Source organism: Zeus faber, assembly GCF_960531495.2.
Source record: "Zeus faber genome assembly, chromosome: 4".
Classification (NCBI taxonomy): Eukaryota; Metazoa; Chordata; class Actinopteri; order Zeiformes; family Zeidae; genus Zeus; species Zeus faber.
The window spans coordinates 2,930,055-2,947,294 of NC_137191.1; the positions used below are offsets into that span (position 1 = coordinate 2,930,055).

At 42.8% G+C, this 17,240-nt stretch overlaps 1 protein-coding gene across 3 annotated transcripts in view; it reads left to right on the top strand.

Annotated features, from left to right (window-relative positions):
* LOC307228650 (glutamate receptor 2-like) overlaps positions 1–17,240 on the top strand; it is a gene marked incomplete at both ends in the record, with an annotated part of 122,609 nt that overhangs the window by 103,975 nt on the left and 1,394 nt on the right. Inside the window, 7 exons of one of the 3 annotated variants that reach the window (XM_079998380.1) lie at positions 159–374; positions 500–654; positions 1,180–1,378; positions 1,586–1,833; positions 8,221–8,335; positions 10,362–10,496; positions 11,918–12,088. In XM_079998380.1, the coding sequence (XP_079854506.1) occupies positions 159–374; positions 500–654; positions 1,180–1,378; positions 1,586–1,833; positions 8,221–8,335; positions 10,362–10,496; positions 11,918–12,088 (1,239 nt within the window). Of the gene's footprint in view, positions 1–158; positions 375–499; positions 655–1,179; positions 1,379–1,585; positions 1,834–8,220; positions 8,336–9,459; positions 9,575–10,361; positions 10,497–11,917; positions 12,089–17,240 lie in introns of those variants that run through there. The other 2 variants (XM_079998381.1, XM_079998382.1) reach the window with 2 other exon arrangements.

Genomic DNA, 17,240 nt, shown 5'->3' on the forward strand with positions numbered 1-17,240 from the left:
GTCAAATTATATTTTGGACCAAGAAAAAATGAAAGTCTGCAAAATAAGTTTCTATATCCTGAATTTCCTCTGTGACTTACCCCTGTGTGGAGGTGGCTTATAACAAACTCTACATTCCTCTTTTGTGAGATATATGCATCTTTTTTCCTCTTTACTAGAAAGCAGATATAGCTGTGGCTCCGTTGACTATCACTTTGGTTCGTGAGGAGGTGATCGATTTTTCCAAACCCTTCATGTCTCTGGGGATCTCCATCATGATCAAGAAGCCCCAGAAATCTAAACCGGGAGTCTTCTCCTTTCTGGACCCGCTGGCCTATGAAATCTGGATGTGCATCGTCTTTGCTTATATCGGAGTTAGTGTTGTACTCTTCCTGGTGAGTATGCATGCGTCCGAGCATTTGTGTGTGTGTGTGTGCGCGTGTGTGTGTGTGCGTGCATCTGTGTGGTGTGGGTGTGTGTGTGTGTCCGATCACTGCTCACGTAAGGACAATCTTTTCAGGTGTCCAGGTTCAGTCCCTACGAATGGCAGCTGGAGGAGCCAGAGGACGGCGCGATGCCGCTGACCACAGAGTCAACCAATGAGTTTGGGATCTTCAACTCTCTGTGGTTTTCCTTGGGTGCATTCATGCGACAAGGATGTGACATCTCACCAAGGTGACATACATACATATATATATATATATATATATATATATATATATATATATATATATATATATATATATATATATATATATATATATATATATATATATATATATATATATATATATATATATAACTAAACCAAGTAACTAACCAACTAAATTTTCATAGATGAGGAATTTGACATGGTAAATCTCTGTTTACTGTGTGTCTGTCTATCAATGTGTCTGTCTGTCTGTCTCTCTGACTATCTATCTATCTATCTATCTATCCATCTATATCTGTCTGTCTGTCTGTCTGTCTGTCTGTCTGTCTGTCTGTCTGTCTGTCTTTTTCATGACCATAAATACCTGTGTGGCCAGAGCACATTGTACAGGTAGAAAGAAAATGATGAATTAAACACATGACAAATAATATATGAGCAACTAGAAACTGAACAGCTGATAAATATCAGTTAGTTTCAATTCTCTTTCTCTCTCTTTCTCTCGCTCTCTCTCTCTCTCGCCCTGTCCCTCTCACTCTCTCTCTGACCAGATCTCTGTCCGGTCGCATTGTCGGAGGTGTGTGGTGGTTCTTCACGCTGATAATCATCTCCTCCTACACCGCCAATCTGGCTGCGTTCCTGACAGTCGAGAGGATGGTTTCACCGATAGAAAGCGCCGAAGACCTGGCGAAACAGACAGAAATAGCATACGGCACTCTGGACTCCGGCTCCACCAAGGAGTTCTTCAGGGTGAGTAGAGTGAAGTGACAATGCGTAGATCGATGACTGGTGCTGGTACACAAGAAAATCAAGATTCGAGAGTGGCGATTAAAAAATATAGCGCATTCCTCACCAACCACGCCTCCGTACGTCCACAACCCTGTCACACAAAAAATTAGTCGGAACACTGACTCTTTAATTTCTACCGCATGGTGATTTATGTCTCATTCTCTCCAGCGTTCCAAAATTGCCTTGTTCGACAAGATGTGGCAGTATATGAAGTCCGCCGAGCCGTCGGTTTTCGTCAAGAAAACCGCAGAAGGCGTTCTCCGCGTCCGCAAATCCAAGGGGAAGTACGCCTACCTGCTGGAGTCCACCATGAACGAGTACATCGAACAGAGGAAGCCGTGCGACACCATGAAGGTCGGGGGGAACCTTGACTCCAAGGGCTACGGCATCGCCACCCCGAAGGGATCCCCATTAAGGTGGGTGGATCAGTATAACAATGCTGCCCAACCTGAGAGGCCGTGTCCCATTTACACGATTAGCATACTACCTGTAGCTATATCCAGTTGCACAGTCAAAATTGTTCCATTGCGGCGTTCGCGGCCAACGCCATGCTTTTAACAGCTTCAGCTGTAACAGCTAAAGCAAAACGTAAAATAAAATAAATAAGTACAATTCTAGAATCTATCGAAATCCTGACCATTAAAATGCTTTCACTGGGTGTCAAATCTGGTTTGTGTGCCACCGACTTCATGTATAGAATGCTAAAACTGAACGTTAGAATATACTGATTGGACAATTTGGAGCAGTTTCTTTTCGGTGGCGATTTTTGTTCACCTTGTTGTTTACGGCTAGAGGTAATTTAAATTGTATTTTTGCAAACGGCTAAAGGTACTGCATCAGATTTCCAGTGAAACACTGGGAAAAAGCATGGCAATGTTGGAAACTGATCAACAAACTATGGGTAATCCGTTATGGGAATGTAATGTAGAAGTCCAACCCCCCCTGGTGGGAAGCAGGTGGTGTAGTATGGGAATGTGGGGAATGGGGCATGGCGGTCACCTCGTTGTTATAATAATCCACCTACCCTGATGACGTCGTCACAACGGTTTGTATTGGTCCCATGGGAGCCACCTCTGGTCGCTGGCTAGCTGTGGTTGCCATGACTAAATGCGTATGCGTGTTTGTGTGCATGTGCATGTACACCGTGTTGATGGGTGTGGTGTTAAAGTTTTTGAAGGTAGCAGGACTTCAAGAAACAGTTCAAACACCCGTTCATTCTCCGTTTATTCTCCCGTTTATGCCAAATGTATTAAATGGAAGTCATGGGCAAAAAAGAAAAAGGTGATCTTGGGAACTAGATGTTGGCGTAACATCCGTCACCCGAGAAACGCATTTGAATCTGACAACGGAGGGTGTTTTTCACCAGTACCAGGTTTCGTCTCAAGGAACTAACAAGGGAAAAAAAAGAAGATAATATGAGAAGGTGATATTGGGTGATCAACCCTTTAAGACTGGAGTCTGAATGGGTAAGGTCTGTTAGCGAGTGTTTAGCAGAAGCGTATAGTTGGTCTGTTCACATCCTGCTACCTGTTAACATTTAAGCTTAAACCACAATCCTTTCCTTAAAAAATGTTTATTTACCTGTAGTTTGTGTTTGTATTATGTTATATACAGTGTATGTGTATATATATATATATATATATATATATATATATATATATATATCTTTGTATTATGTTATAATGGAAATGTAGCTCTCCGAAGTGATTTTTTTTTTTTAATATTGAACATAATGAAAACATACCCAACAGCCTGCTTTGACTGCCAAATTAGGCAATAAATGCTATTATGCTTTAATTTGAGCAAAATACATGCGCACTTTCCTTCCACTTGTACAAGTTTCACAGTAACAAGTCAGAACTCTCATCACAACAGTGATCCTCCGTTCTCCAGCCTATATGTCGAACAGTAAGGGCCTTGTTTCCCAAATCCTGATTAATCTCAGAGTTTAAGTGAGTTATCTGCACGCCATGCTAAAACCCTTGGGTTTTAGATCAAGCGCTTCCCAGATTAGTCGGGCATTAGTTGTTGATACGCGTTTTTTCACTTTGCTGTCAAATTGACCGCTCCTATGAAAGGCTTCCAAACCAGAAACGGAGGTCTGAGGTTGAAATGTGCCATTTCAACCACGTTGGACACCCGATAGGCTTTAAGGTTTGCTGTGATTGAACTTATTCCTATTTCACTCTGTGTAGGGCAAAAGGGGCAATTTTTTTGTTATTATTATTACTTATTTTATTTATAGCAACAATATAATGACATGAACATTCAAAAGCTCACAAATTTTCTGAGATTGTGGTGACAAATTTACGAGTAAAATAAATCAGAAATTTTGCAATGTTGGATCAAGCTCATCACACAACAGATTGCAGATCGCCGTTTGCCGTCTATTTTCAATCCGTGTATAATTCGATCATTTCATATCCGATTTAGAATCCAAAATCAGAAAACCATTGGCGGGATGTTATTTCATTGTTCGTTTACTAATCGAAAATCAGAAACCCAAAAACAGGCTGTTGTTCGTTGTTTCAATTTTGTTCTGAAGTTAAAAATAGAACTTGAGAAAATGGGAAATTTTCCCGAGGGAGCGGGCGGAGGCCAGCAGGTGCTGTGCACGAGCCCCGGGGGACCGGGATTACAGCCTTCACTATCATTGCACCATCTGTTTTCTTGTGGTGCTCTGACTCACGTGTGCATTAGACTCCTTGGTCTGTGTTTCAAGATGGGTCAGGTGGGTAGCCAACATTGCCGCTGACCCTTTGTGCAGAGGGTACATGGGCCTGTCCCTGACCAGAGCAGCACAACCTCAGCTGGGGCGCACTGAGGGTTGAGGGTCACGTCATGTCATGTAGCGTCATGTCATGTCGTGAGGGACCTCCGCGACAGGCGCATTTCCTCCATGGTGTTGCGCTGCAACTAGCTCTGGGTCGGCTTGCAAGGGCTCAGGGGTGAAGGTCGTCCCTCCAGCACCCCTCCTACCCCGACCTCTGCGCTTTCCAGGGCCGCGGACTCACTTACTCGCTGTGCCTTCCCCGTCCACCTCATGTACAGCAGATTGTCCTCAGTGCACCACAACCGAGTAGCGTCGCTCTGGGTGGTGACCAGCCCACATACACTCACCACAAAGGGAAACCCCGAGGCGAACCCCGAACCCCGAGGCGCAAGGAAGTGAAGTTTTTCTTATACATTTCTGACTTTAATCTCAGAAAGTTTTTTTCTCTGAATATTACCCCCCTACCCCGTTTTTTTTTAACCTAAATGAACCTAATACACCGTCGTAGTGCTTGTGCGTTTCTGTCTCTCACTTTTTTGTTCTGATGTCTTTCAGCTTTCTCTGTCTACTTGTCTTCTTACCATCAATTGTGTCACTCTGTCTGTCCCCGCACTGTTTTGAAGCCGATTGCTTTGAAGAAATTAACTTGTTCTCATCCTTATTCCAGAAAATGACAATTGTTGTACATTAACTTTTCAGTATTGTGTTTTCAGTACAGTGCAATGTCTTTTATATCGTGCTAGAAGCAGAGATGTACAATAAGTGACCTTTTACAGCGTTATTATATGTACTGAGTTTTTGGTTTTATTGAATTGGATTCTTACTGTCTGGTTCCTAAACCTAAATGAACGTAAAGTAATGTTAAGTTAATGGAAGGCTGTTAATCTTCAAGTCTTATTTTGCTATTCAGTTTTCCCAGATCTCTACTCCTAGCACAAATTTGATAGTTTGTCAACTATTTCATTAATTGAAATAGTTGACATTATTACGTTTGTGTTTTTTGGATTGTTTTATTACTGCATTGTCAGAATTTGGGTCAGTTCAGCTCAAGTCCGGTAATTCAGAATTGTTAAAATCAAAATAGGAAAAACCTTTTCCCAATTTCGATTTTGTCTATTGGCATTCATAAACAAATGATTTCAGAATCAAGCGATGAGGATTTGAAAATAAATTGGAACGTGGCCATTCTCCACCATATTCAATATATATTCACAGATAGAATAGCAAGTGTTTTGACTTTAAACTGAAATTACCCAAGGTCTGTTATCTGATCACATGTGGGATTCACATGATATACATAATATTTCATTCGATAACCCCAATACACATCATCTCCCATGAGGCATCAGATATGTAAAGTTGATTGTGTTAAGATAATTTCACTCACATATTTACCAAACTCATCAGGTATGTCATGGAAGTTACCAATGTTCAAAATGTAATTAAGAAATCCCATGATTCCAGAGAACTTTTAAAAGCCGTAAAAAAATAAAAACCAAAAGACTAGTGCGTACCTAGTGGGAATAACGCATAAACTGTGACGTTAAATTGACACTTGGACAGGTTTTAGAGAACTAACGGCGATATTAGCATGCGCAATGACAGCCTGTATCTGCGCGATTAATTCGGCAGTAGAATAACACTCCGGTGACAACTTCCAAAAGCCTTTCGATTGACTTCTGTGATTTTAGAAAAAAAAAAAATGATGAGGGTGCTAACGGCATCATCGATGGTGTGTCACATATTTTCACACGGCTCATCCAGTGACAGCCGATGATTATTTTGCTGTCACAACTGATAATAAGCGTATGTTTTGCCACCATAGAGTCAGTGACCTCCTAAAACACAATGTCGCTCTCTAAACTATAGAGTTAAGTCTATTTGTAGAGACGCAGTGTTAGAAAGAGCGCTGAGCACTTTGGCCTCGATACTTGAAATATTGTAATGGAAATTTTGAAAATAAAAGTTTCAAATTTACACATTTATAGGTCAAAACCAGCAACAAACAACTGTTGGGTATCTGAAAAGCCTGTGAGGATGTAAGCCATCATTTTCGTGTAGAGCACAGCACCAGAAGAATTCACAACATTCACAAAATGCCCATCCCAGCCCAACAAGTAAATGGAAAAGCAAATCATCCAGGTAATACCCACAGGGGTGGTACAAAACAGCAAGTGATATACAAGGTCAGCTATTCCATATACATTACTTAATAGGTACTTTACAGCAACTATACAAAATCAGGCTGGATATTGCCTGGTGGGGGAAAAATTTATAAAGAAACAAAGTAAGAGCAACCCTCTGCTTCATCTACTTCTGGAGTTGGTCTGCAGGCGCTGTACTGCAGCTGCCCACTGCTCCTAAGTACTGTATATAGGATGGGTCAAATGCAGAGGACAAATTTTGTTGTATCCTGATTATACAATGACAATAAAGAGAGTACTTTAAAATTGATTATGACTGAAATGGAGACACTTTTGACTACTATCCAATCCTGTGCACCAACACAAAACAACCAAACAAACCAAACTATACCACAGCACAGAAACCCTCGATGCAAATGCCTTAAGTGTCTTATTGCAGTGACAGTTTATTTATATTCTTTATAAGCTGTTAATTCTGGCAAGGACTGTAACCAAGCGAGTCCACACTAGTTATCGGCTTTGAAAGGTAATTTCTCTATTGTGGCAAAACCGATGACATTTTCATCCGAATCAACTGACACAAAATCAAATAATTCTGAAATGAAGGGCCACATTGAACAACCATTATATATATATATATATATATATTTATTTATGCTAATGCTAAGCCAGTCGTTAGGAACTACCCAACAGGTTCAAGTTGAGTGTCAAACACTGACAGTAAATGCCAACAAATGGAAAAAGCTGCTTAGTTCTGTAGGTTTTGTGTTCTATGTAGAACAGCTGGTACCTTGGCTAAGAGGTAATGCTAACATGGCAACTGTTGTCAGCTGCTCAAGCACATAATTTGCCTGCAAGTGGAATAGTGAGTTAATGCATAAGTTAGTGCATCATTACCTGTGGGCCACACCAGAAGCAACACATCAGCATCGCAAAAGCAGGAGGCCATGAGGCTCCTAAATCCCTTACGTTTTTTTACTCCTCGGCTTTTTTTTTCAGGCCACAAAGCGTAAACTGGAGTGTAGATTCCCACATGGAAGCGGGACGGTCTCCTTGCTGCTTGGAGTCAACTACGTGTGGGCTCTAGTCAAATTGACTTGTCAGTTTGAAATCAGAAATCTGTTGATTTATTTATATTGTATTATTAAGCTATTCATTTTTTTTTTTTTTTATTAAATCTACAAGAATAATTCCATTGCAGGTTTTCTTCATTTAATAATAAAACCACAAATAACTGATGACAAAAAATAATCAGAAAACACTTTATTACAGAAACAGCTGAATAAATTCACATATCCTTCATCCTCCTCTGGTTAATGGGATGAACCGACCACCGCTGCCATCCCTGGCTTCTCCCTCGGACCCACAGAGGAGAACCGGCATCGAAGATTTTATTCATTACAGCGATAAAACGCGTTGTACTGTGAATGAATCCAACTACGTTAACACACAAACAGACTCGAAAGGCAAATGAAATTAAAATTGAAAACGAAAGCAAATATTTACTTACCCATTGAAAGTTGAGAAATTTCACAAGTTGAAGTTTAAAGTCTCGAGAATGCTGCTTACGCGAACGCGTTGTAGAAGGAATGTTGGAAGAAATTGACGAATCGCTTTTGCGTTAATGACATGTCACTGACGATGTTGCTTCTGGGGTGGCTCAGGGGTTAGCCACCTTGTTTGTGACTGTATATTGCACGATTGACAACACGTGTGGGAATTTATCTGGCTAAGGCTGTCCAGCTGGGCTCCTTGCCTTAGTTTCCAGTGCTAAGAGCCTGCAATGCAATGCTTGCTGCCATGACCAATGACAAGCGGGTTCCCGCGAGCTAATAAGAGATACCAAGTTGACCAGATACACGCTAACAGCCACTGTGTTCATGTAGAAACGCGGTGAACCTGGCGGTGTTAAAGTTGAACGAGCAGGGCCTTCTGGACAAACTGAAAAACAAGTGGTGGTATGACAAGGGAGAGTGCGGCAGCGGAGGAGGGGAGAGCAAGGTTAATACGCACCTGTGCCCATGCACGCACGCACGCACGCATGCACACACACACACACACACACACACACACACACACACACACACACACACACACACACACACACACACACACACACACACAGTGACTACTGACTTTCAGGGGATTTCAATCCAAGGAAGCAGCACAGAAACAGCACCCTTCATGTGCACAAAGGCACAAGCTCAAACAGACATACTTGACACAATTTGAATGTAAGCAATCGGTCTGGATTTTGTATACATAGGTGTTTCAAACACTTCTCTTGATTCCGTATCTGCCAATATTCTCAGAATTAACTGTGTATTCATCAGAATACTGATAACTATTGATTCATGTGTGGCACCAATCTGCAAAGTGGTGTTGTGGTCTATGCTGCCTCCTCCAGCGATGCGTTGCAGCCTATCTGGATGAGGTCACGGTGCAGGCAGGGTCAGACATGAAGGACAGGACTAGAGGACCTCAGACCAGATTGCCGCAGCGCTCATCGCTCTGTACGAGCCTCGGCATGAGCCATCGATTCAAAGGGTTTTGCGCAAATTGGCCAAACTCTTTCTATCTCTGTCTTCATGCCTGGGGGCCTCCAGTGTACAAGAAGTATAACAAGGCTTTTTCATCTGCAGCAACTCTCAGTCTTTTGTCTCAGGGTCCACAGAGAGGAGGCTCAAAAATGGCACCAAAAACACAGGCTCTTAAAACCACAGAAACACTCCTGGGGTCTTGGATAGTATCCTAAATCTGACCTTCATATAATGCACAACTTATGTTCGACAGATTGACACCCTCAAATTCAGGACCCTGTGATTTAAATAACTATTTAATTTAGTTATAATTATTTTAATATATTTATGGCCTCAAATATCAACATACTTGAAACTGTGTACATTTTAATCTCTTCTCTTTTGCCGTGTATAAATCCTTTCGCGCCAGAGAAGGAACATGACCTATAATGCTAGATCTCCACATATGCTTATCTATTTGACATATTGGCTTGTAGCCTTCTCTGCCAATGTATTGGTCCCCAGACAAGAGTATCAGAACTGCTGCCCCACTAATAACATAACATAACATTGATAATGATGTTATTTATGTTATTCCCATTGAAGAGTGCCAGTAAACCTTGCAGTATTGAAACTGAATGAGCAAGGAACCCTAGACAAGATGAAAAACAAGTGGTGGTACGATAAAGGAGAATGTGGCTTCAAGGACTCCACCAGTAAGGTTAGTTCTGTGTGTGCAGAGTTGAAACACATGTGCAGAGCACACTGTTTGTTTATCTGTTTAACAGTCCCAGTAGGGCTAGTCCCGCGGAAAAAGAAGACACTGTGGCAATTCAGACACAACACAATCATTCTAGTTGATAACACTATTAAATATAATGTCATCCACAGCTGGATACAGCTATTAAATGGAGGACAACTTCAAAGAAATTGTTGTAATCCTAGTTCTAGATCTAGTTCCAGTACACAGTAACCTCATCCTGATAAAGCTATACACCATTGAACTCCATGAATCAAACCATTCAAGCTCATTGGAAACTACATCATGACTACATTGCCTGTCTGTATATCTTCTGTGTGCTTATTCAAATACAACAGTATGTTATATATATCATGCAGCAGACTGTGATTTAAAGTTTAGGTTAAATATACCTCCCTCCTGAGGTGAATTTCCTTTCAGATATATTTTGATTGTTTTGGTTAAAAAAAAACAAAAAAAACAATCAATCCTCACTCTTTTTAAATGTGCTACCAGGAATTATTATCACTGCGAAACACATACACAAACCAAAACCATGTTTTGTCCTAACGCGTTGTGTAAATGAAAACAGCTATGGTGAACTGTCACTGAATTAAATGCATTGTATACGCTAAGTGTTATGGTACTTTCTTAGAGCATTCATAGATATGAATTGCAGTTTGTATTGTCACCCAAACCTAAACCCCCTACTGACACAAGTCTTTCCATGTGGCTGGTTTCTTTGTGAATGTGGCTGTCTGTCCTCCAGGAGAAGACAAGTGCTTTATCTCTCAGTAATGTAGCTGGAGTTTTCTACATCCTTGTTGGAGGCCTGGGTCTCGCCATGATGGTGGCCCTGGTCGAGTTCTGCTACAAGAGTCGTACCGAGGCCAGAAAAATGAAGGTAGGGGAAAAACAACTGAGATGTTCATTGCAATTCGTTTTTTGGATTATGCTCTCAAGAGTTGAAAGTCTCTAAAGAGTTTTAAGGTCTGGGTTTGGCTCACTTTAGTGGCCAAACCTATACAAATGTCCTTGAGCAATTTAGCTATCCTTCGCTTTCAGAGCGGCAGATAATCCATAATACCTAGCGCCCCAATCCGAAGGAAAACCATTTTGTTTGCCTTAGGAAGAATTATAACAAGTGTAATTCGATGTAAATCAAGAGATTACGTTTTACTGGTAATAAGGACATATTAATTGACGTGCTATTATTTTTTGCTGGAGACCCACACAAGCGCATCAATGGTTGTCATTAAATCCATACATGTAAACTGCTGGCATTTGTAGGACACAGGACGCCCTTTTAGCTTGAAGAAATAATGTTTACTGTCTTTTGAAAATTGGTCGAAAATGTTGACTCCTGTAATTTATGAAAAAGTTCAAAGTGTTTGAACACTTTACTGTTGAGAAACTTAACGCTTTGCTGCAACTTTTCACTGTGCGTATGTACAGTCCAATGGGGCATATGTTTAAGCCTAAAAAATATGTTAAACCTCACTTTTGAAACTTGCATTATGTGTGGCATATTTTTGTTACATTCTTCAGTGATATTACCTTTTATTTTCAGAGATATTACATTTTATATACTTTTTGCAATTGCCGCAGTACATCCAAAGCTCAACATTGGTTACAGCAGGTTGGAAGTTAGGAAGCCCTGCAACTTCCTGTTTCTTGTGTCATTTCTAGTTAGAATATCTCTATATTGTCATTGTACAAGTAGGATAGTTACATTACACACACACACACACACACACCTATATATATATATATATATATATATATATATATATATATATATATATATATATATATATATATATATATATATATATACTGTATATATGTGTGTTAAAAATCTGGACGCTTACCCTTAATGGTTTCACCCACGTTTCTCACACACACACACACACACACACACACACACACACACACACACACACACACACACATACACACACACACACACACACACACACTTTTGCGCAGGGAAGCTATAGGCATATACAGTATATATGTTTTTCAAGCTTCCTAAAGTCGATAAAAGAAAAAGATAAATTCTCTATTTTTATTTCAATCATTTTGGTGAAGCTAAGCATCCCTAGCCTAGCACCGCCTATGCACACAAATACAAAAGCATGTGCATTGTTATTTTTAAATTAGCCTTATTCCTCAATTCTCTCTCATTGTCTCTTTCCACTAAGGTACACACTAACATCACTTGATTAACTTCTAGAAAGACTTTCATTAATACAAGTAGTGGAAGTTGTATGACTGACAATGTTCCTATTGTTTTTATACTTTATACTTTTTGTTTTCCAAAAGGTGGCTGCGACCACATTGTCGTCCCCCCAGCACACACAAAACTACACTCAGACACTTTCTTCCCCTCAACACCCCCCAAGCTACAATCTGCAATCTCCTGGCCACCAGCCCAACTACGCAACCTATAAGGAAGGCTACAACGTCTATGGCATCGAAAGTGTCAAGATCTAACCAGGGGTAGGAGAGAGAGATGATTTGCATTTAAGTTGACCTCACCTCACAGGCATAGATCGTATCTGGCCATTGCATTTTTTCCAACAGTGTGGTCTTAAAAATGCCCTTGATCCATCTGGGGAAGTTCATATTTGGTTTGGCAAGAAGTAGCAAGGACAGAATGAATTGACAAATTAAAAATGTTAATCCTATTCCACGGCCGTTGCATAGTCAATGGTCGTTCCATCGGCCATTTTCTGTGATGTCGCCTGAAATCAAATTTCACCTGTGTTGGCCACAAAAATAGATCTATGCCTGTTAGTTTACCTGCCCTGGCCCCGTGACCTCTCCTTTATTCCTCACAGCAGAAGCTTTCTTTCAGCCGTCCCACTTTATTTCAGCCACCTGACTTTTGTTGCCCCACCCGCTGTTTCTTGTTATCACTCACTTCTGTGACCTTTCCCACTTTCCACTTTGTGACGCTCTCTTCTCACTTCCACACCCTTTTCTTTCTCCTAGTCTTTCCTCTTCCTTCCTTACTTCATTTTCTCCCACTTCTTTTCTTATCTCTAGCCAATCATCCTCTCATTAGACACACATTAGCTGATCATTGCTCAGCCTTAGCCGGAGCAAAAGATGCTGACTAGATGCTGATTTAGCACAACTGCATCAGTTCAACTCGATTGCTTCCATTTACATTTCTCATACTTGTGGTGCGTCAATATCTGTACTCAGAAATGATCCCTATCAAAGGACAAGGCAAGCTCATAATTGTGATAATCAAGGCATTCTTTTAGATTTTTAGCAGATTAGGCATATAGTCTATAAAGTGCTTGCCTCGGATGACGGACAGAAATTTGTTTAGTTCTTTCAGTTGTTTAGCATAGTCTGATGTATCACAAAATGGATAACATTATTAAAAACATTTGGTACAAGATCTAGTGATTTGATATTTACTTTCAGTGACAGGAGAATTGTGAAGGCAGTTATATATCCTAACACTGGTGACAAGGAAGTCTGCCTGGAGCACTTGGTCAAATCCAATGTTGTGAAAAAGAGGGCCATGTATCCATCACGATGGGGATACCAGTCAATGCTGGTATCACCTGCTATTACCACACCTCTCTGGGACGCAAGCATACTGTCACCCCTGGGGAGATTTCTATCTGGTGATGTATGAGCGTTATGCGACCAGATAGTGGGGAGGAAACATTGTCAAAACGCTTTTGCAACACAGCAACCTCCGCTCTCTGGTGCAACGAGAGATGTCATCAAGGGACCGAGGTAGGGTGTTTCACTGCAGGATCAACCTACCAAACTCACCTCTATTGACCATCGTTGTCACCAAGGAGACCGGGACCCCCTCCCTCCATGCATTTAGGAGAACACACAACCCGAATAGTCCACCTCCCCACTTACCATGTGACACAAAGGGCCCTTATCACTTTGCAAGCAAGTTAGAGCTGGATGAGCACCTTACGTCCCTCAGCCGAGCCCCTCCATCTTAGAGGTGCCGTTGACGTTCCTGGGCCTGGTGCAGTTTTCTGTGCGGATTCCAGGCCAATTTTTCAAGAACTGAATGACTGCCGTGGTGAATTTCATAAAGCAGGGACGCTAATTGTTGTCCGTAAACTGTTGGTATGGATGAACATTCACAAAAAAAACGGCATCCTCAACTGAAAAATATATCCCCACCAACACAAAGTGACCAAGACAAAGAAGCAAATCAATCATACAAAGTAAAATCAAATCAGGGAAATTCCCCCCTGGCCTGGCTGGAGTCCTGACTGCTTGCACCTGGTGGCTTGCGGAGAGCGCTGCCGGGTGCCTTCCGGGGCCCCTGGGGGGACTGCTTGCCATTGTGGGTGTGGGTTGGGGTGTGGGGGGTGTGAGCTGTTGGCCGTTTGCTTCTGCGGCGCGGCTTCTCTGTGGCGGGTGCACCAGGTGCTGGGGGTGGCGGAGGGCCTGTATACCTGTCAGCCTGCCGCCTTCGCCGGAGGGGGAGGTGTGGGGGTGGGGGGGGATGTAACATTGAGGTGCCCCGTGCTGGGCACACGCTGCTACGTGTATGGGCACTGGTCGGCTGCGTTGGGGCGGGCCTCCCTCCCCCTTGTGCAGGGCGTGGGTGGGCATGGGGGTCCTGCCAGCTCGCCCGTGGGGCGGGCAGCTCGGGCGGGGTGTCGGTCTGTGCCGTGGGGCCGGGATCTGGGCCCGCAGTCCCTGCCTTGCGCCCAAAGCCCGGGTTCTGTGCCGGCGGCTGCGTCTTGTGCCTGCACCCGGGGGGTGGTTGTATGTGTACACCCCTGGGTTGCGGGGTCTCCTGATGCTCCCTGGGACTGGGTCATGCTCCTCGGGGCTGGACGTGGGGGTTGCTCCACGGCCCTTTGGCTTCTCTGGGGGCCCGGGGGTCTTCTGTGGCCGCAGGGCAGGGTAGCCAGGGCTTTCCTGCGGCCGTAGGGTGTCCACGGGGCTGCGGAGTTTGGGGGGGCTTCGGGGCCCCTTCCGCTGCTTGGAGGCGCTGCGACATATTACCGACCTTCTACACTAGTACCAATGGGTATAAGTCATGTATATTCACTGGTGGAAATCTTACACACACACACACACACACACACACACACACAAGCTTCAAGTGCACCCCAGCACCCTCCTGGTTGCATTCCTCTCCTTTCCTCCCTCATTTACTGCCATAATAATGACAGGAAGAGGCCACGTGACCAGTTGTATTTCCAGTTTTCCTGGACCTAATTCACTGTTTTTCAATACATGTTGTCATCCAATGTTCATGTTTTTGTGTAAATGTTGTTTGTTTCTATGTTTATTTGTCTCACCGTGGTGGTTCTCTCCCTCTTGGAGTATGCAGATGTAGATAACCTGTTAATACAGCTCCAACATTGTATACATGTGAACTCACAGATTGTGTCTCCTCAAGGGCAGTGACCGAGGCTGCTGAAAGAGATGATCACCCTGGCACGCGATCAGATGGATTGTGTTTCTGCGTGATTGTCCTTCTGTCTATATCTGCTCTGATGTCATACAATCATCACCGTGCTCTGATGTCACAACACAGATTTGGGGGGGGGGGGGGGTGGCTTCTGGGGGCACAAATATCATCAAGAACTACTTGCAACAACTCTGTCCTTTGGACAACCTGAGCGATGACAAGAGCACAGCTTTTTGTTACACAACCCCACCACTTATCCCCCTCTTTGGAGAACGATCTTACCATCTTGTGGTCTTTAAACAACTAATCACCACTCCAAGAGGGGGAGAATCACCACAGGTGAGACAAATAAAGATAGAACCAAACAATAACATATACATGGAAAAACATAATCTTAGAAACGTCAGATGACAACATCTATCAACAAAACAGTTGATAGAAGTTGAACAGAGTTAATTAAGTCCAGGAGCACTGGAACAGCAATTCACCATTCTCTTCCTATCATTAGGCAGTTGTGGCAGCAAATGAAGGAGGAAAGGAGATGGATCTTACCAGGAGGGTGTGTGTGTGCGTGCGTGCGTGCGTGCGTGCGTGTGCAGGTGAAGTGTTGGCTAGTGAGTGTATGAGACTTGTCCCAATTTGTTCTGGTGCATTAGGTTGGTATTATGTTGTAGCGCCTACAAGCAGCAGAAAAGGCCCCGAAGCCACCCCTAAGGTCTGCGGCCGTATAGACACTCCACGACCGCAGGAAAGCCCTGAACACCATGCCCTGCAGCCACAGAACACCCCCTGGCCCCCAGAGAAGCCAGAAGCCCGAGGAGCAACACCCACGCCCGGCCCGAGGAGCATAAACCAGTCCCAGAGACTGCAGGGAGACCCTGCACCCCTGAGGCACACACATAGGACCCACCCCAACGTGCAATCATAAGACACAGCCGCAGGCACAGAACCCGGGCCACAGATGCCAGGCACGCACCCAGGCCTGGAGCCAGGTCCCATGCTGACAGCCCGTACTGCCTGCCCCAGGGGCCCGTGCCCCTGGGGCAGGCAATTTTGTTTCTTTATAAATTCAGTAAGAAATGGGAGATCAGATGTTGATAAATCCTGACATTCTGTTTGTTCAATGTCTCGCCATCCATGGCCAAATTGTTGCTCTTGTTGTAACCATTTCATTATAAATCGAAGATGGTTTACTAAATAGTACTACTGTATCTGACGTTTGGGGCTGCGAGACTGCGAAGCGGTCTTTGTTTTTCTGTAGTGTTGCTAGTTTAATTTTCGGTTTCTTGTTTTTCCAATAGAATTCATTGATTATTGAGTCCAGAGTATTAAACCAATTTACTGTTGGTTGGACTGGGTTCATTGGCAATATATAGTTTATTTTTGGTAGTATATTCATTTTCACAATGAATATCCTGACAGATTGGTGAAGATATCAGTACTAAGACATCTAATGTTGCCCGTTGTGATGGTTAAAGGAAGTTTCTGGGTTACAGCATTCCAGTCTTCCCCACTGAGTGGTAAGACCGTGGTTTTAGTCCAGTTTATTGAATAGTCTCAGATGGCTAAAAGTGTATATATAAGATTGAACACTTAGGGATGATATTGGGTTCCGTAAATACAAAAAAATATTGTCTGCATACAAACTGATTTTGTGAACAGTTTCCTGTTTTTATGCCAGTAATATCACATTTTTGAAGGATGGCCACCACGAGGGGTTAAATAAAGATGGCAAATAGTAAAAGGGAGAGTGACATCCTTGTCTTGTGCCAGGCTGTAGAGTGAAACACTGAAGTGTAACAATTGGTGATGGCTGAAGCAAATGGTGAGTTGAACAGAATTCTAATCCATTGAAGTGACTCCCCAAAGCCAAATTTGTTGAGGGTGGAAAAGAGATATGTCCATCTCTGCCAGATGCTTTTTTGGCATCTAAAGAAGCATTAACAGTATTAAAGTTGTTCCTTTGAAATATGGTGATCAGACTGAATAAATGGCACATATTGCTGGATGAGTGTCTGACCTTGACAACGCCGGTTTGGTCAGTGTGAATTATAAATGGATTTTTCAATTCTGTTGGTTAGTGTTCTACTAATAATATTAAAATCGCAATTAAGTTGGCTTATGGCTCCATAACTGGAGGTGAGTGTTGGGTCCTTCTTGGGTTTGAGCAAAATCGAAATGAGAGCAGTATTCATGTGGCACTTAGGATTTGTGTAGTGTGTTTTT